At 43.5% G+C, this 19,657-nt stretch overlaps 3 protein-coding genes across 6 annotated transcripts; 1 reads left to right on the forward strand and 2 right to left on the reverse strand.

The window, feature by feature from the left end:
- Positions 1-217: 217 nt before the first annotated feature.
- Positions 218-9,257, reverse strand: LOC135503348 (protein LKAAEAR1-like). The gene is made up of 7 exons (XM_064796900.1): positions 8,950-9,257; positions 8,415-8,570; positions 8,125-8,207; positions 1,924-1,995; positions 1,555-1,612; positions 1,191-1,313; positions 218-1,077 (listed from the first exon to the last, which is right to left on the reverse strand). The coding sequence occupies exons 1-7, from the start codon at positions 8,959-8,961 to the stop codon at positions 1,018-1,020; spliced, it is 564 nt and encodes a 187-aa protein (XP_064652970.1). The 5' UTR covers positions 8,962-9,257; the 3' UTR covers positions 218-1,017.
- A 91-nt stretch (positions 9,258-9,348) lies between these two features.
- On the forward strand, positions 9,349-14,201 carry LOC135503221 (receptor-binding cancer antigen expressed on SiSo cells-like). Of its 4 annotated transcripts, none has more exons than XM_064796685.1 (7): positions 9,349-9,490; positions 9,971-10,181; positions 10,533-10,580; positions 10,891-11,091; positions 11,393-11,422; positions 12,301-12,384; positions 12,657-14,201. In XM_064796685.1, the coding sequence occupies exons 2-7, from the start codon at positions 9,993-9,995 to the stop codon at positions 12,873-12,875; spliced, it is 771 nt and encodes a 256-aa protein (XP_064652755.1). In that variant the 5' UTR covers positions 9,349-9,490; positions 9,971-9,992; the 3' UTR covers positions 12,876-14,201. The 4 variants fall into 4 exon arrangements, with proteins under 4 accessions (XP_064652755.1, XP_064652757.1, XP_064652758.1 ...); XM_064796686.1 differs by having other exon boundaries at positions 9,356-9,535; XM_064796687.1 differs by lacking the exon at positions 11,393-11,422.
- A 664-nt stretch (positions 14,202-14,865) lies between these two features.
- LOC135503302 (thioredoxin domain-containing protein 5-like) lies at positions 14,866-19,594 on the reverse strand. Its single transcript, XM_064796816.1, has 8 exons — positions 19,428-19,594; positions 18,824-18,920; positions 18,451-18,509; positions 18,182-18,290; positions 17,705-17,902; positions 17,206-17,504; positions 16,817-16,946; positions 14,866-16,564 (listed from the first exon to the last, which is right to left on the reverse strand). Exons 1-8 carry the CDS (start codon positions 19,586-19,588, stop codon positions 16,439-16,441), a joined length of 1,179 nt encoding a protein of 392 aa, XP_064652886.1. The 5' UTR covers positions 19,589-19,594; the 3' UTR covers positions 14,866-16,438.
- Positions 19,595-19,657: the final 63 nt, after the last annotated feature.

Consider the following 19,657-nt stretch of genomic DNA (forward strand, 5'->3'; position numbering starts at 1 on the left):
CCGAAGGACTGTCAGAAGCATCGGTGGCGTATTGACGGCGGGTGTAACAGTAACCAGTGTCCCTCTGCAGGTGTTCAAAAAGTTACCAAACCCGATCGATTGGGGCCCAGTATAAAGTACGGCTGTTCCTTATTCGTTTACAGCTGTTACAAACTCTATTCTCTTTTCTTGCAATGAAAGCAAAGACAAAAAAACTACAGACATTTAATATCACTTCTATTTACATCCCTTTATTCCGAAACGAATATTTACAGGCCGCTATTTTCAAATTGTTAATTCTCATGCCATCAGATTCGATACTCATGATTTCAGAAATCTTTGAAGATCACAGAGTGACATCAAGAACAAATAAAGCCTACTGCTGTTGTTGGTGGCACAAAATGACTTTTATTATAGAAAAGCCACACCAAATAATACAGATGCTATTCCTCTTCTCAAAAGTCTTTACAGCTCCTGGCCGATTTGACAGTACACTCCACACTTTTTATTTATAAAACTTTATACATAATTTATAAACAAACTACAAATCTCATTTCTAGATTTGGATGGATGAATAAACATATCACAGCACTTTATTGAGATAAGACAATGAAATATACAGTAAGGACGAATTGGAATACTTGATCATGAGGATTTTATACAAGATTATGAATGACATTCGTTAGGTTAAATTGGGATAGTATAAACTGGACTTTCACAATCTTTTACAATAAAACCAAAATTGTACTTACCGGTCAGGGTAGAATACAAACAAATACAAAATGTGAAAAAGTAGCGCAAAATCTACTTTATAAATCACAATCTCTTTTAAAGTGAAAACCTTGAACATTCTATTCTTTGACTCGCTCTTGCATTTGTACTGTGGGATTCCAAATCACAATGACAATCCAGAATTGGTCATTTCCTGCTGAATTTGGGTGCAATTATTAAAGAATATAACTGTTGATGTCACTAACATGACTGAAAAAGAGTCAATGATATAAATGCACGAAGCCCTTGATTTCTACCTCCTCTGGTTTATGTTCTGTGAGTCAAGAGTCCCTTCTGGTCTTCTAGGAGTTTCTCACATCGATCACGCTGAAAAGACAAAAATATCACACAAATCATGAACCTTAAATCTCTGTCAATTAGACATTTTCTAGTTCGAGTTCGATTCTAAAATTCTATAATAGAGCAGTGTCTTTACTTACGTCTAATTTCTCCATAGTGTCATTGACATTATCATAGTCTGTGTGAGCGGGTAACAAGGCCTGCAGGCGAACGGCCTTCAGTGCAGACGGCTGACAAGAGATCAAATGATTCACCTCTTGGCCCTGGAAAGAATTTGTTGGAATTATGATGATATTGAAAATTATACAAAAACCTTTTGAACTGACAGTAATCTAAAGCCATTAAAGGTAGAACCTGGGACCACACTGCTGGATTGCACTATTTCTAGGTACAAGAATATCTTTCTTTTGGCCTCTCTCTAGTCTAACTCAACTCTCAATGTCGGATTGGTGCCTCAGGGGCAGATCCATAGGCCAATAATGACAGGTTGGCCTATTAACTTACCCGGTTAGCAAAGTATCTTAATCTCATAATCCTAAGCCTGTTTCTGGCCTCTGCAGCCCTAAAAATGAAATATAAGACAATATAACGTGCGATCTAGAATTCCAGCACCTCAGTTGATTAACATTGTCATGTCATAGACAGAATTCTACCCTGCAACACCTGTGTTGCCAACAGTTTGCAAAGACATGAAAACCTAAACTGAAGTTCACAGTTGGACTTTGTTTTTCACTTTCAATCTAAGATCACCATCGCAAGCTGAAGACAACTGACAGGACTAGGACCGAGGGTATACTGGAGCACGTAGCATTATCAGAACACTGAACACTGATAAGGACACTGAACACTGATAGGGTCAATAGATATACTCACTTGAGTTGTCCTATCAATTTGGCATGCTTCTCCTTCTCATCGAGTTCCTCATCTCGTTCAGAATTTTCTGCCCTGAAAATCAAGACTATTGGTAAAAACAAAATGCAAAGTACAGAAAATTTCCCCTTTGAAATAAGGGGTCTATTTCTAAGCTATAGCCTAGAAAACTCTACCATAAGGTTATTAACCTTTGGTAGTATATATTATGCTAATTCCTGCTAGCTCCGCTAGATGTCTGCAGTGTAGAAAAAGAGAGTCTGCGCATGCCATGGCGCATGCGCAGACCTCCCTTCCTCTGGAGTGACCACCTGAGATTGTCCTCGTTCCTGTAGACACCCACTTACACCGTGATGGGTAGCCCCCAAGAGGGGAGGACGGGTGGGATCCAGAAAACTTAGAGTTTTCTAGGCTATAGCTTAGAAATAGACCCCTTATTTCAAAGGGGAAATATTTCTTGCGCTAATGAGCCTAGAAAACTCTACCATAAGGTTATTAACCTTTGGTAGTATATATTATGCTGAATCAGCAGAGGAAGGTGGGAGTATATGAGAATAAGGGGGATACCCACCGGAAAAAAAACAGAGAAAGACCTCCAAACCGTGATACCGGCGGAGAATCTAATTTGGTAAAGACCAACTTTATCCCCCCCCCCCGAAAAAGAAAAGGAGAGGCGGTGGATACGAAACCTATAAAGTGTTGGAACATGCCACCACTGGGCAAAGCCTCCTACTACCATCTAGCTGCTGCTGGACATCGTGTAGATAGTGGGAGGTGAAAGTCGTCTCTCGTGCCCATGAGCCGGCTTGAAGAATGTCTCGTACTGGGATGCCCGCAGAGAAAGCCCAAGACGCCGAGAGCTTCCGGACGTCGTGACCCCTCGGGTGAGCCCCTCCCCCACTAGGAGTATTGTCGTACGCATAGCAAACAACTTTCTTTAACCAAGACGAAATTGTTTTTGTAGACACTGTGCCTTCACCGCGGCACTTAACAAACAGGGACTGACCATCCCTATGACCCCCCGTACAATGCAAATAAAACTTCAACGACCTTACTGGGCACAAAAACCTGTCTGGCGTGTCTCTGCCCGAGAACGCGTCATGACGAGGAATAAAGAAAGGTTTTGGATCAACCTGCGCTGCCTGGGTCTTAGCTAGAAAACCAGGCACCGTTCTGAGAGAGACACCCTTATCAGAAAAAACTAAATCGCGCTTATCTCTAGAAATGGCATGTAGTTCACTGGCCCTCTTGGTGCTCGCCAGTGCTAGCAAAAAACAGGTTTTCCAGGTAAGAAACTGCTTATCCTGGACTGAGCCATATGTTGGAGGCTCAAAAGGGGCCGACATAAGACTCTTTAATACCAAAACTAAATCCCAATCAGGCACTCTTTGCCTAACGACAGGTCTGTCGTGACTAAAGTTCTTGATCAAACTTGATAACACTGGGTGACTTCCCACCGTGTAACCGTCAAAAATTGGCAAAACATCTGACAAAGCCGACCTATGGTTTGTCACTGTGCTCACCGATCTCTTGAGATCCTCAAAGAGGTACAAAAGATAATCTCCAACTAGTTGAATGGAGACAGACTCCAGAGACCTACCCCGCCTATCGAGCCAACCTTTGAATGCGGAGAAGTGGCTCTCATACACTGAACGTGAGGAGAGCCTCTGAGGTCTGGCTGCCCTTCGCGCAACCTCTTCAGAAAAACCTCTCTGAATGAGCGAACGCTCGATAACAACCAAACGTGCAGGTCCAACATCCCCGGGTTGGAGTGGTAAACATTGGATGTTGGTTGGTGTAGCATTTTCCTGGATAGAGGAAGGGCCAGAGGAAATTCCACCAGGAGCCCCAGCAATGTTGGGAACCACGGCTGAGATGGCCATGCTGGAGCCACCAAGAGAATGAGACAATTGGCTGACGCAATTTTCTGCAGAACCTGTGAGACTAGCCTCACCGGAGGGAAAGCATATGCGACTAGGTCGTCCCACTGGAGGGTCATCGCATCTGTCGCCCAAGACTGATCGTCTGGGAAAGGGCTGACATACAGCGGCAGCTGGTGGTTGAGATATGTTGCAAACAGGTCTATCTGTAACATGGGGAACAAATTGTGAATCTGTCTGAACAGAGACACTGACAGAGTCCACTCGCCCGGCAATATCTGATTCTTGCGACTGAGACTGTCCGCCATGACATTCTTTTTGCCTGGGATATACGCCACTCTGAGGGATATCTGATGTAGTTGGCAGAACCTGAACAGGTCTCGAGTCAACATAAAAAGGGCGATGGAATGAGTGCCCCCCTGGCGCCGAATGTACGAAACTACCGTGGTGTTGTCTGACAAGACCCGGACACACTTCCTCTTTACTAGATGTAGGAAATGCGCCAGGGCGAGAATTACTGCCTTCATTTCCAGGAGGTTGATGTGCAAACTCTGGTCTTCCTGATTCCAGAGGCCTGACACCATGTCCCGGGCGAGATGCGCCCCCCAACCTGACTCGCTGGCATCGCATACCAGAGACATTTGGGGCTCGGGAGGATGCAAGGGATCTCCGGCAAGCAGATTGTCCCTGTAGCCCCACCATTCTAAAGCTTCGAAGAACAGGGCAGTCAGCGGGACCACTTTGTCTAGGGGGTCCTGGTGGACCCTGAAGAAACATTTGAGATAAAACTGTAGGGGTCTCAAATGGAGACGACCTAGGGGAATGAAGTCCGCGACGAAGTTTAACAGGCCTAGAAAAGCGAGGAAGTCCCCCGCCCGAATCTCCACCTGACTTCTGAGCTGCGATATCCATGACATGACCTTGTCGATCGACTGCAGAGAGGGAAAAACGAGGCCTCTTACCAGATCGAACAACACCCCTAGATATACGAACACCTGACGCGGCAGAAGGTTCGACTTTTCTAGATTGATGATGATGCCCAATTTCTCTGCCAGATGCAAGACAAATTGCAGCTGCTCTAGAAGGGTCTCTGGAGACTTGGCCCTCAGTAGCCAGTCGTCCAAATAGAGGTGGATCAGGATAGCCAGACGCCTCAGATACACGGCCATCTCCTTCAGAACTTTTGTGAAGATGAATGGAGCCGACGCTAGGCCGAAACAAAGGGCCCGGAAGCGATAGACTGTGTCGTTTATGGCAAACTGAAGGTAACGACGATGTGATTTGTGAACCGGAATGTGAAAATACGCGTCCTTCATGTCTAGGGTGGCCACGTACTCCCCTTGATTTAGCTGCGCTCTTACTGAGTGCACAGACTCCATTTTGAACTTGGGGACTGCAAGGTGCCTGTTCAAGAGCTTTAGATCTATCACTGGACGGAAACCCCCAGTTTTCTTTGGCACGCAGAACATATGGGAATAGAAGCCTGGTACCAGCTCTGATCGAGGGACAACCTCGATTGCCTCCTTTAGAAGCATCGCTTGTATCTCGCCCAAAAGCGCCTGGCACTTTTGAGGATCTTTTGGGAGCTGAACATTCCGGTGTATTGGAGATAGAGGGGGAAGAGATTTGAATTTTAACTGAAGGCCCTCCCTGACTACACTTCGCACCCAGATGTTGCTTGTGATATTCTCCCACTCGGATGCGAAGTGCTGAAACCTTGCCCCTACTGGAGGTCCCTGACATGGGGGCAAGGCCTGAGGAAAAGAGGTTAGGAGAATTTCTTAGGACCGGCATGCGCTGCGCGTGCAGGCTGACCCCCAGAAACACCGGGAGAGTTGAACCTATAGGAACCCCCACGGCCACGACCCCTAGCATAGGGGCGAGAACTCCTCATCGCCCCATAAGAATTATACGCACCCCTTGGCTGGGCCTGGTACGAATTAGCCAAAACAGAAGGCCTAGTAAAGGGCTTTTTCTTTGGCGCCCCCGAATCCCCTGCTCTCTTGGCCACTCCATGCAACTTATTATGCTTGGCAGTGAATTTATTCAACTGGGGAACCACATTCCCGAACAAAGAATGTTGGTCCCCTGAGGGGGGAAGAAATGGTTGATTAAGGAGCCAATTCCTGGCCGCTTGCGGGAGCAGGGAATCCGGGATGGCCTCTAGAAAGGCCTTTCTCCGAGAATTCATCGACATGGCCACTGCGGTCGCAGAAAACTCTGCCGCATGCTTTACCGCCAGCACTAGACTAGACAGGAACCTTTTCCTGGCTTCTAGATCGATGTCCGTAGGATCCTGAATGTTATCAATCTTTCTGATACCACCCAGGAGAACATCCATGGCATTGATCGCCAGTAATGACCTTCTAGCCTGACGCTCAATGCCCTTGACCTCCTCTGCCTTGATCTTGACAGAGGACTCCTTGACAGTGGCGTAAGACTCCATACTAACCCCCACGTCCGCCGCAGAAGGCTGAAGGGAATCGGACTTAACTGAATAAAACTTTTCCCTATATTTGGGAATCCTTCTCTTACCCAACTTTTTCCCTGCAATAAGGGAAGGGGGCAGAGAGTTTGGGTCCTCAACCTTTAGCGTGGCGTCTCCCCACATTTGTTGGTGAAGACAAGCGAATGAGGAGGGGATGATAGAAGAATGAGGAAAGGTGGAGGGCTTTCTTACTTCGTCCCCATCCTCCAGCTGAGACAAGGCAGTCACCTTTGAGGATGACACCTTCCTCGAGGGGAGATCCTCCCCTAGCACGACCTGAAGGTTATCCATTAGCACAGCAAATTCTGATGATAACTTTGGGTCCTCGGGCTGAGCCAGGTCCTGACTAGAGATTACTGAACGAATATCCTCGTCCTCACTAAACCCCGTATGGGAGGGGGCGTGAAGATGTAAACTGACCTGGTGGTCAGGGGAATACTCCGAGCCCTCCGGTGACCGAGAACGAGAAGTAGGTATAAATGTAGGCGCCCGAGCCAAAGGATGCTGAGGCCGAGCAGCTACCGAAGCATGGGTTAAAGAAGGGGCCAGAGACTGCGCCCCAGCCCCCCTAGCCCTAACGAAATTCTGATAATCCAGAAAATCTTGGTACATATCAAGGTCAAAACCTGAGCGACCCTGATAAGTACCCTGAGCGTCGTCATTAGGCTTACCCTCGTTCACATACCGATGCATAGCTCTAGATCTGGCCCTAGACCTAACAGACGGAGATAAAGTTAACCCAGGAGGGGAACCACCGACTGACGATTGAGGAGAGCGGGACCTGCCCCTCTGCCTATTTGGGGAAAATAGAGCGGAAATGGGATCCCGATGGTCAGAAGACACCTGGACCTCCATAGCTACCTCTCCAGCATTACCCGGAAAATCCCCAACCCCCAGCTGAACACGATCAGGGGAGGAGCCGGGAGACGAAGGTCTACTAGCTAAAGTACTACTGACAGGGCCAGGGCCGGGAAACAAGGCACGCTGATGCCCGGACCCGGTCCTATCCTTCTTAGTCCTCTTACTAGCCTTATCCTTGCCCATGCTGGTACCACGATAGGCAGGAACAAAAGCAACAGAGTACTGACGAAACAAGAGACTTGGTTCTGCTCGTCAGTATAAAAGCAGCTACTAAGCGGGTATGCTGTTCGCAGTAAGCCAAAGCAATGCAAAAACAATAACAGTAAACAGAAGCTATGCGTACGACGAATACCGCGTGAGGCAGGGCGCAAACAATAGCAACTGCAATGTAAGCAAAAGCAATAGCGTTAGCAACAAACTAAAGCTGGAAAACAGGGAAGAAATCGAAAAAGTTATCGATAAACATACCCTCATTTTTTGCAAACCAGCAAAGCAAACAAGTGACACCGACACCGGTGTCTGCAGGAATGAGGACAATCTCAGGTGGTCACTCCAGAGGAAGGGAGGTCTGCGCATGCGCCATGGCATGCGCAGACTCTCTTTTTCTACACTGCAGACATCTAGCGGAGCTAGCAGGAATTAGCATAATATATACTACCAAAGGTTAATAACCTTATGGTAGAGTTTTCTAGGCTCATTAGCGCAAGAAATTGACACAAAAGGTTAGAGAACAAATAATATTGATTCTTTATTTTTATAGTCTATAGATCCATGCACTTGATTGGGACCAACGTTTACGAAAACGTCGCGTCTCGTCACGTTACAGTAATGAAAAATGCATGGTGACGTGACGACGGCCAACACTACGTCATGTAAACGTTGTTCCCAATCAAGTGCATGAATCTATAGTAGTCAGATGCAGAGGATGTGAACCGCCTCTATGGCATTTTAAAAATCTTTGAAAACAGTACATACTTTTGCCTTCGTTTCTTCAGCTCGACCAGCCTCTTGAGTGCCTCAGACTGAGCAGCTGCTGCATCTTTAGGGGGCTCTTCATACTGAAACAAGATTTGCGTATTTTAGTATTCGGAGTTTCGATAAAAAGGAACAGCAAATGTAAAAATGTGAGGTCTTAGACTGAGTGCTTAATATTATACAACTGTACTGTCTCAAACTCAAAGCGCTTACAACTGGTGACAACTGTCCTTAGTTTGGGGATTGCTACCTCAATGCCTTCATTGGCCTAGGCTTCTGTTACTACTTACAGCTAAGTATTTGCTCCTCTGCTGTGGTGACATTTTCTTGAGTTCACTTTGAGGGACGGCCTTCCAATTCTTGGCAGCAAATTTCTCCTTCGGTGGCCCCACGTCTTCATCATCTTTCTTGGATTTGATTGGAGGCAGTTTCTCGTTGCCATCAGGCTGGAAAGAAAGACAGGAAAATTTTGTAAGAATTTACCCAGTAGGGGCCTACTGTTTGAAGGTGTGGATTCAGCAGTGATGCAGCCCCCTTCCCCTTTTTTTCATTCAGAATTGTGACGTGGCATCATGTCATTGCCAAATTTGACACAAAATGGTGCATATCTGTGATGGGGGGGGGGCCTAGCATCCGGAGACCAAAGGTTCGGGTGATCTTTGTTGTTGTTTAAATGTGATTGCAACGACAACGTGTGCCAAAGTGAAGTCGACAAAGACTAGCACCAGGATTGACTGATCCAGACTGTAGCTGTACACACACTGACACAGCCAGCGCAGCCCAGCCAGTCCTGATAACAATTCTGGCGGCTCAAGAGTGTCTCACCTTGTCTGTCATGGTTGATTTGCTTAATATGCTTCAAGATGTCATTGAATTCACGCCTCACTACTACTGACAACTTGGGCTTCCAAAATATATTTTTTGGACCCCAGAATCTCAAAAAGTGTTCGAGTTTTAGCAGATTCTCAGAAAACTTCCGTTTTTTCGAGGGCTTTTCTTGGCTGAAACAATAGAACACAACATGAACTCCCACCACAACGGTGGATTGCTTGTAAATTGTTGTATTTCTATGAGTATTTTAATGGTTTTGTAGGGAGAAAAACTATGAAAACAAAAATTTTCGGAACCGGAAGTTGACGCGTTGCTACGGGAAATCTCGCGAGAATTTTCGGGAAATACGAAATTTGCCGAACTGTGCAAAACTCTTGCGCGAAACATGTGTCTGTGCGAGACTAAAGGCAATGGCGAGCTTTTTCAGATTCGCCACCTCACAACATGAAAAAACACCTCATTTGTCTCGTCAAATTACGATGAATTGATATATCGACCTGATAAATATATATTTAAATGTTTACTTAATTCATAGGTACATTTATTTAGTCCGATGCGTGCAATCTAATCGCTGAAGAAGGCAAAATATTCTTCATTATTGTCGTTGTTTTGTGTTTTGAGTTTGTGTAGTGTATACTGTATGCTCAATGCATTGCAGACATCATTGCTTCATGCACTATGCAGATGCAGGATATTGTTATCATGATTGATAATGATCATGCATTCAAGTTACCTCCCATGCTATATATTGCATAACTAAATAGAATGTAGGCCTCACAGTAGTGCTACTCACATACTACTTGTGCGGAATAACATGATGACGTCGGTGATGATGATTATCATGCCCATCACTCACAGCGTCAGCATCGTTATCACTAATGTCATCTTCATGCCAAATGGACAGTAGCCTGCAGTAGGGTATATTCAGTGGTGCAGACCGCTTAATTCATATTCCATCATCGACCTTATTTTTTCGGTGAATCCTGACTGAAAAGAAACTCTCTTACCTTTGCAGATCCTACTACCCCGGAGCAACAATGAGTATCGTCACAGTGATCAGCCGGAAGTTCCTTGGCATCGTCTTGGGCATCATGGCGCTCTTCAAGAGAGCCATGTGCTTCCTTGGGCGGAAACGCCGGGATAGCGGAACTCTCCTGCCGACAGCCAATCATTATCCTAATCCCATGTCGGCAAATGTTACACAGTCCGTGCCGGGAAATGAGGAGGTACGTATCCAAAATCAAAGAAGTAGTCTTCCGTTGTGAAGTTGTCACTAATGTCAGTCATAACTCTTTCTTCAGAATTTGTCTCATCAAGTTTTGATTTCTTATTCATAGCGCCTGGGTTAAGATGAATTCAGTCACTGCTACTCTTTCCTTCTTGTTGGAAAATGACCAAATTCACTTACCCTGGCTTACATTTGAAATATTTTTTACTTCAGCTGATTCTCCTGTTGTTAGAATCTATCCTTTTGTTTATGCTATACCCTGATTATTGTTTCCTTGCATGAAGTACTTAAGGTGAACAAAAATTGGGTATCGAGACTAGCAGAATGTGATGTGGAACTTTCATTTCAGAAAGCAGTTCATGTGTTAATGGAAGGTGATAGTGGTGGGCCTCCGGAGGTTAGAATTACATTTTTGGCAAAAGTTACAGGTTCCTTTCCATTATGGCATGGGGGTGGTGGACATCTTCTCAATCTTTGATTCCCCTTCTCTAACTCTATACACCAGCCACATCCACCAACCACATTTGATCACCTCTTTTGGTCCTTTTCCTGAGTTAAGATCGAGACCTGTTCACCTCAAAATCTCCCAGTTATAGATTAATACCCAATCATTTCAGCATTGTCATTATCAATATCCAAAAGAAATTTTCTAATGGTGAAATCAGTTCTCATGAACATTGATTGTAGTGATCAAATTCTCGATTTAGGTTGAGCTCGAGTCCTGGGACAACTGGGGTCAAGGCGACGGTACCATCAACATCAGCGTGGTCGATAATGGTATGGCCAACAATTACCAAACAGGTGGACCAGGTCACCATGGCAACCAAATGAATAACACTGATGCACAGGAGGAGCCAGAAATAGACTTCTTTCAGGATATGACGCCGACATTTAGGAAACCAAAAACGGTTGGTATAAAGTTATCAGCACTGTTTTTTGTCTTTGTGTCCTTGAGAAGGCACTTAACCCTACTTGCCATCTCTCCACCAATGAGTGAATGGGTAACTGGTGGCCTTGCCAATGGGAAAATGTGACTGCTCGTCCTGTGTGCTGGACCATGCAGCTGGGATGTGATACTCCCCAAGGGTAATCATATGTTTCGGCACATTTCAACAACTGAACTGTTGAAAAGTACGCTTTACAAGTGTGGCATTTAGTATCATGTTGTTATTGTAATATCGTGAAGACTAAATGTAACTTTACTTCCAGATGTTTGTTGGCTCAGAGTCATCACAGAAGGTTAGAGGGGTTCTTTGAGATTCCGTGGAGAATTTTTATGACTTTTATAATATTTTGGCTTTGAAATAATGATTTATCATGGTAACCCTGACCTGCTTTAAGTTGGGACTTCGTTGACACTAAACTTGTTTAACAAAATCTGTTGTAAATTCCTTCCCTGTGGCTAAGGTTTCCGTGTCTAAAAAACCACACCATTATCATTTCTGAATGTCCAAACCAAAGGTTTTTTATCACAACATGGAGGCGTGCGTAGAAATTCTCCACTCCACATAACTTGGAATCGCATGACAGCTTCCTCTATCCTAATGCCCTGAACCTAGTTACATATGTATACAGTTGCTAGGCTATTCCAAAAAAGGCACCTTCATCCATAGGCAGTTTATCCCACAAATGCTTCTTCGTGTTCAATGCTAGACAATAAAGGACTGATGCCATTGGAGCAGTTTGCTAGGCTATTCCAAAAAAGGCACCTTCATCCATAGGCAGTTTATCCCACAAATGCTTCTTCGTGTTCAATGCTGACAATAAAGGACTGATGCCATTGGAGCAGTTTGCCGGCCGTGTGTTCTTGTTAACATTCTGTGGTGGAACCAGTCCTTTATGCTGCATATTGTAACAATAGTGCTTTTACCCAACTTCTTAAGACATCTACATTGCGGTGGCCAATGAAATCTGTCTGTCTCATTTAAAAGAATCAAAACATTTCATCCTGGTGATAGGTGTTCACCAGTTTGAACCTGGGTTGTGTTGTTGCGTGTAAAACTAAAATCTGGTGTAAATGTATATGAATAGTTTGTAATCAGGAGAGATATTTTGATATCTTTTTCTTCTGACTTGTCTTGTTGAATGTTCTTGATATGATTTCACACTTCTTCCAGATATTGATCCGGAAAAAGGAAGAGCAAGCTGGGACGTTGTCATCAAGGCTGGCGATGTCGTCAGGATCGGATATTCCTCAACAGGTAATGATTCGATAGTCCTGGCACCATTTTCAACTAAGGCTCGTTTCGATTGCACTGGTTTTTGGAGTTGTAACCAAGGACCACTACCAAGGAATCCTGGGATTAAATTGGTTGGCAAATGTTCACTGTGACCCCTTCTCGAATAGAAATTGATACCTCGCTGTGGGACTTCAATTTTTCTCCCATGCGCTCAGCTGGAGGCTTGTGTTTGGTCTAGCTGAGTCGGTCACTATCAGTTCCCTTATGCATAACAACATACAATCTCATTTCAGGGACCGGATCTTGGTTCGTGGGAAGACACCGAGAATGCCTGGGACGAGGCTTTAGGTGAAGATCTGTCGTGGGAGGCGGAGGCGGCCATTAAAGAAAAACGTCGCCAAGAGCGTGAACACCGTTTCCTGGAACACCAGAAGAAAAAAATAGAGCGAGATTCTCAGAGACTTCATAAAAAAGACAGCGGTGGTCACATTAGCGCGGTGAAATTATCATGATGGAGTGTACTCTTTTTTACTGTGATATGTAATGAGTATTCTGGAAGATTATGCATGGTGAATCTGGACCAGGTGTGGACTGATTGATATCAGCTGCATATAATGTAGCTACCGGTAGTTGGGGAGATTCTGGACTCTGGATAATTGTGTGAAGTTCTCTTACACTGAACCAAAGTGGCAGCATGCACGAGCTGCACAACTGACAACAACTTGTGAAGGGATGGTCGTATTAGTCATGAGGTATGTTATCAGTGAATATTCTGGACAGTGTACAAGTTATCTTATCCTGAACTAAACTGATAGCATGCAATAGCTGCAGGAAGGGGAATGACATGTAACTTGCTGTGTTATCAGTGAATATCGTGGACACTGTGCGAGATGTCTGGTCCTCAACTGAGCATGCATTAGCTATTAAAATGGAGAATTGTATTAGCAACATGTAACATGTATGTTATGAATAAATATTCTGGACAATGGGTGACATGAATAAAGACTAGCAAATGCTTTTACTTCAATTTTGTACAGAAAGGCCTAGTGTAAATGTACATGGAGTTTTAGATAAAAGCATTTACTGCTCTTTATTCATATCACCCAATGTGCAAGTTATCTGGTTCTTAACTTGATCTGATGATAGCAGCAGTAGATATATTGTTGGTGTTTTCTGACTGTTAGATCTTTAGTGAAAGGAAAGACTGAGTAATGGAACTTGGCGTGGGGATCTGGACGTTCTGGTCGAGAGATCGACCAGTGTATGATCTGTTTTGCATATCATGCGATGTGAAGTATTCATTGAGATGTTCATTTAATTGTTTTTTCTTTTCTTTCTAAAATTGGTTCACTGAATGTCGTAGTACGGTAATACTATGTTATTTCTTCCGAAAAAGCAGTGCAATGATAATTATTTAAGCTTACTCTGTAATTCTGCTTGCTAGGGCCTGGTTGTCATTGACTGACACTGTGTTATTTTCTTAAAGTGTTTTTTAGGGGTTAAGAATTGTCCGAGGTATTCTACGCCATTGTTGGTGACCAAAGTTTGTTCTGAACAGCCAGGCTCAGGTCTGTAAAGGCGATTTAGAAATATAGACGTCTGATTGTGTCTTTGGATGTACAGTGGAACCTCCCTTAGCGGACACCTCTCTATTCAGGACAACCTCTCCATTAAGGACACTAGTTTTGGTCCCAAATTGGTTGTTTCCATTCAATTTGACCTCTCTAATCAGGGCACCTCTCTATTAAGGACAGCATTTGTCGGTCCCGATAGTGTCCTTAATAGGGAGGTTCTACGTATCGACACTTTGAGTATGCCTGCGAATAAAAATTTAAAATCCTGAATGATTCTGTTGTCGTTGTTGTCTTTCACATCTGTCACAGCCAAGATTGTAAGGTTGACTCAAAAGATCCCATCGTCCAAGAATCACTGGCTCTATTTGGAAAGCAATTCCACAGCCTATACCAGCCGCTTGCAAGGAAAACTTGCATATTAGGACGATACATTTACACTGTGTGGAAGAAGTGTCCTTCGGTGACACTTCTGGCGTCAGACATGCAGGAATAGTGCATACATCAAAAGAATCACTCCGGACAATAGTCCCACGAGGTGTGAAATGCTCAATTCCGTCTTGATTTGTGTTGTGATCAGTCCGATTCAACTGAAATTCGTCCAAATTGGTTGAGGAATGGTGCTAGCCCTACTCCCTGTCGTTGTGAGTCTTGGTGATGCCAGAGAGGTAATGGGTCGAGCCGATGAACTGGACCTCCTCCCTTATGTTGAGTCTTGCCGCAGGGCTCGTAGCGTTGCTCTCCCAAGTGGTGCTGCTGGCCGAGACCAGTCTTGAGATGGGAAATTCCCCTACTCTGCAATTGATTTTGGGTTCTTGTAAGGGAATATGATGGAAAAACAAGGCAATAATCACAACATCGGGATATTAATGTATGTCGAGGTTTGATCCAATGCTGTCATATTAGTCCCAAAAATAAAAGACACTAATGATTACCAAGGATGATTTTTATTACACAGATTTGCATAAATAAGTGCGCATTGAACAGAATATCATTACATGAAAATGTGATTGGCGTCAAGACGTAATAAATACTAGTCTTCATGCAGTCTTTATCAGGTCTTGGTGGCGTTTGAAAGGCACATTTAGGGTTTGTAAACAGAATGACAAGTATTTGTTCGGAAAAAAGTATTAGATGATGCCAAAATTGTTGCTCTTCAATAGCTGATTATCAATAACTCACAATGAAAAGTCTTAAGACTTTGATTTTGGCACATGTAAGATCAGGAATTCCGTAAACAAACCCAATGTTTGGTGATTTTTAAACTGTTATGATAATTTACAAGTGAAATATTTCGTTGTACATTGATGTATTAAGGCATACACAACCATTTTTCAAAGCAACTCAATAGCACAGATTTACCCACAACCAGACTAGATCAGTATAGATGTCACTACTAAACTAAGACAAAGTTTAACTACAGGGTGTACCCGAATAAATGAAGGGGCACAGGTTAGCTTATTCTTGTACCAGGGTCTATAACTTTCATGTTTCCATTTGTGGAGAGGTTCTGAGCCAAACTGACCAGATTCTCAAGATGAAGCAACTAGGAATTCTTGGTTCATATTTGCTGCACCTACACATACCATGACTATATACATCTATCGTGTCTATATCACGAATTGGCACCGAAATTGAGCACAAACTTCTAGGCCCGCACCCGATGAGTGAATGTACAGATTATAATCCATACTTGGCGAATCTGATATGATACAACAAGAGGCACAAGGGCCTGGCGCTCAGCTGAAATACATCGCCACAAAAACCCATCAAATTGCAACAAAATATACACATTCTAAAACAAAACACACACAAAGAGAATGCAAATAGATAATCTCTTCAGAATGAATAGATATTAAAATTTTGAACTCAAGGCTAATTGGTAAAAGAAATCCCCTCCCCAATAGATAAATGGACCTTAAAAAATGGACTGAGCATTTCAAAAGACCAGAATTTAAGGCTTCAGTAAAGATCTTGTGACAATAGTTTAAATAATTTGACTTACATGTTGACTGATTAAAGAACCTGCTACACAAAACTTGCCTGAAATTTGTGAGCTCTCTAAATTGAGGAGTTTACCGGAAAGTTTTTATCACAAAAAGGTGGCAAGATTTGCAAAGTAAAGTGTCAATAAAGCCAGGTTTACACTCTGACGACTTTCACACATGTAATCTAGAATGTTGGATCGTTATTACCAATGCTGGGCATGTGTCTATCAGAATATGAATCTGACTTTACTCCAGGACAAACAGGATACAAAATTCAAAATTCTACGATTCGTTGGACAGAAGTAACCCTCAGACCCAAAAAAGGTGATCTATGTACAATAGAACCTCCCTCAGTAGACCCCTCTTTATCAAGGACACCGTTTTTGGCTCCAAATCGGTCACTTCCATTGGGGATTTGACCTCTGCAATAAGATCCAAACCTCTCAAATAAAGACAGCATTTGTCAGTCGAATGGTGTCCTTAATACAGAGGCTTTACTGTATTCGTGAGCATGATTTACAATTCATCGTGAAGTGTCTGCATGGAGAGATATTCGGTGAATCCATTGAGAGTACGTTGGCCGGAATACTCATCAATCTGTGCACCGTTCCTGAATAGCATAATTGTTGGGTAACCTTGGACCTGGAAGCACAAAAGGAGAAACTATTACATGTATTTATGATAGAATCGGCAGTCAAGAACTCGGCATCAACGTGAGTCCTATAGAACTACAGTCCTATAGGACTGAGAGGACAGTCTTCTGCCAGAAAATCACATTGTGGGCTATACCTTCTGCACTGACTGCACTCGCAGTACATTCACTTGTGTTGTCAAAGTCGGTGCAACCTCTGATGCTGATATACTTATGAATCCCAGAGCTTGAGATGGCCTTACCTTGAATTTCTCACAAATATTTGCATTATCCTCACAGTTGATCTCTGCTATCTTTACACTACTCCCCGAGACCTGGAACGCTTTTCCCAACTCTTCAAATATAGGGGCAAGAGCTTTGCAGTGTCCACACCTTCAAAAAAAAAGAAGAAATGTGGCGTGCAGAATTGGGCAAAAATGTTTACATAGCTGAGTTCTGATTCGACCTCTGGACCAACTCCCCCTCATCAGTGTTTTTGCCGATAACACACAACAGAATAAATAGAAACAGTATGATAATATGGTCCAATTAGCCCAGGTTTAATCAGTCACAGGCCTGGGATGTGCATCTAAGTAAAGCATAGTGTATTATTCATGCTGTAATTCCTTCTCTCAACAAAATAAAAACTCACCAATCAACATAGAATTTGATAAAAGTGACACCAGATGCAACAGATGCATCGAAGTTGGCACCGGTCAGTTTGACAACATTTTCTTGGGCTGGTGTTTTTGAGTCAGGTATTTTCTCAGCATCTTCATTTTCACTCCCAGCCATTTCCGACACTTTCTGCTTGATGAAATCACGGAGCGTGTTTAAATCTCGGACGCCTTGATATTTCTCGTACTGTATACCATTCCTGAACCAGAGCAACGTGGGATAGGCCCGTACGCTGTGTTTTTGACACACGGCACGATTTTCTGTACAGTCAACCTAAACGGAAGAAAGGAATGCAAGAAATAATATTCGAAAATTATAGCAAAGGGCATCTTCCTTGTGATGTGACTGTGTATTCCAATCAGGCCATATCGGGTGCCAAATCAAGGCACATTTTTTTAACATAAAAAGCTGTATTTTGATGTTTACTCTCAGGTAACACTGCATATCACGGTGGCGGCGGGTTCCTAACCTACCTTTCCTATTTTGACATCTTGATTCTCTGTATGGAATGTTGCAAGTTCGGCCCACGTCGGCGCTAACCGTTGACAATGTCCACACCAGGGGGCGTAAAATTTGATGAAGTGATCGCCGTGTTGTACGTGGTTCTGGAATGTATCTTCTGTGAGCTCGTACAGGCCTGTCTTGACAACTGGATTGGGGGTGAGTGGCTCCTGTGACAAGGCAAAAGTATAGTGTACAACAAACGGGCAGACTCTTTTTATTGTGATGTTCCCGCAATAACTCGCCATGGAGAATCAGTTCCCCCACTGACAAAATCTTATCTTGTGTATTCAGGGTAGTCTGTCGTACCCAGCAACCTGCCTGGAAGGTACCTAGTACAGACCTGAGGCCCAAACTGATTTAATAGTTATCAAAACTACCGCCTCAACAATTTCTTGATGAACTCATGTTTATTGATGATATTATTCATTGCTTGAATGAACTTTTACCTGGGCATCTGGTACCATTTGTTTTTTAATGAATTCGTCAAATGTTTCAATGTCACGGCCACCCTTAAAGGTCACTGGTTCTGTACCCTTTACACCGAAGAACTTCATTCTGAAAAAGGAATGAAGTGAAAGTGTGTTATTTCGAGCAGAATGAAATGAATGGTAAGCCATTTTGCCCATTTTAATCAACTGGTAGCTACAAACTGAGCAGAATGAGTGATACGATAATAAAAATATTGAAGTCGTCATTATTTCTTGCTGGTACTTACGTTGGGTAGCCAAGAACATTGTAATTGGCACAGAGTTCTGTGTTCAAGACACAATTAACCTGAAACAAAAAGATTTATATAAAACAGAGATTCAAAAACAATCCCGACTGTCTTGTAAGGAAAGATTAGGTGACGCCAATTCAAAAGTCTCTTTTCATCGGGGAGTGATAACAGCTCTCCAATGGATGATTTAAGGGGAGTGATGAAGCTTTGATGTGATCACTCCCCACAACCCAAATGTGAATGACTGGGAACCTCCTGCCAGCAGCCACCTTCGTTAGCTGGACACTGATTTTGGTCCAACCGTCCAACTGACAGCTGTTGCTAAGTACTGGTGAGAACCCACTACCCATTGTCTACTGTTTCTACCAACCTGTAAGATTTTAACATTTGGCTTCAGATCATCAGAGCCATCATAATGCTCCCCAAGCTGCTGCCATGTTGGCAAGACTTTCTGGCAGTGACCGCACCTACAATGAGAATGGCAGGTAGTTTTAATCAACCTTTTCATGGACGATTGTTTGGGTGCTGCATTATCTGAAGTCGGCTAAGGCCTTCTGACGTGTTCCGAGTCAGATTCTGAGTGTGCACATTTGTTTTTAATGGGCTCTGATCCATCTTAAAAGACTGCTTAGCCGCGGTTGTATACCAACCTGGACCACGTGTTCATCTGTTTGTTCATTGACGTTGGTGTTGCGCTTCAAGTTCAGTTTTATTTTTTGGCTGGCTGGCCATTCGAACAGCTACAGGGCTCCTCCACCTTGACTGTCTGGTATCTTTGACTCTTAACATGGTGAAGACCTGTTAATCAGAGCCTGATTGCCATTTTCCGGCGAGGGGCCTATATACTATATATCATCAACAGATGATGTGGCACCATTCGCACCTGTCACACGCCTGCCTGTACAGTGTACATACATAGCCCTACATGTACAATTTGAAAAGTAGGTCAAAGACCAAGTGAAATTCAAACTCACCAAGGCGCGTAGAAAAGCACAAAATGTGGATCTTTTTCTATTTTTGCTTTGAAAAACTCATTTGTGTACACTGGAATGGCATCATCATCATAAAATTTTTCCCCTCCGAAAGTTAGAACAACAGAGGAAAAGAGAAGCAATAATTTTTCAAAATGAGCCATGTTGTCAATTTAATAAAGTCTCACACAAAACACCGGGTAGTATTTGGTCATATTACGAGAGACTATTGC

The sequence above is a fragment of the Lineus longissimus genome, chromosome 19, assembly GCF_910592395.1.
Source record: "Lineus longissimus chromosome 19, tnLinLong1.2, whole genome shotgun sequence".
NCBI classification, from domain to species: domain Eukaryota; kingdom Metazoa; phylum Nemertea; class Pilidiophora; order Heteronemertea; family Lineidae; genus Lineus; species Lineus longissimus.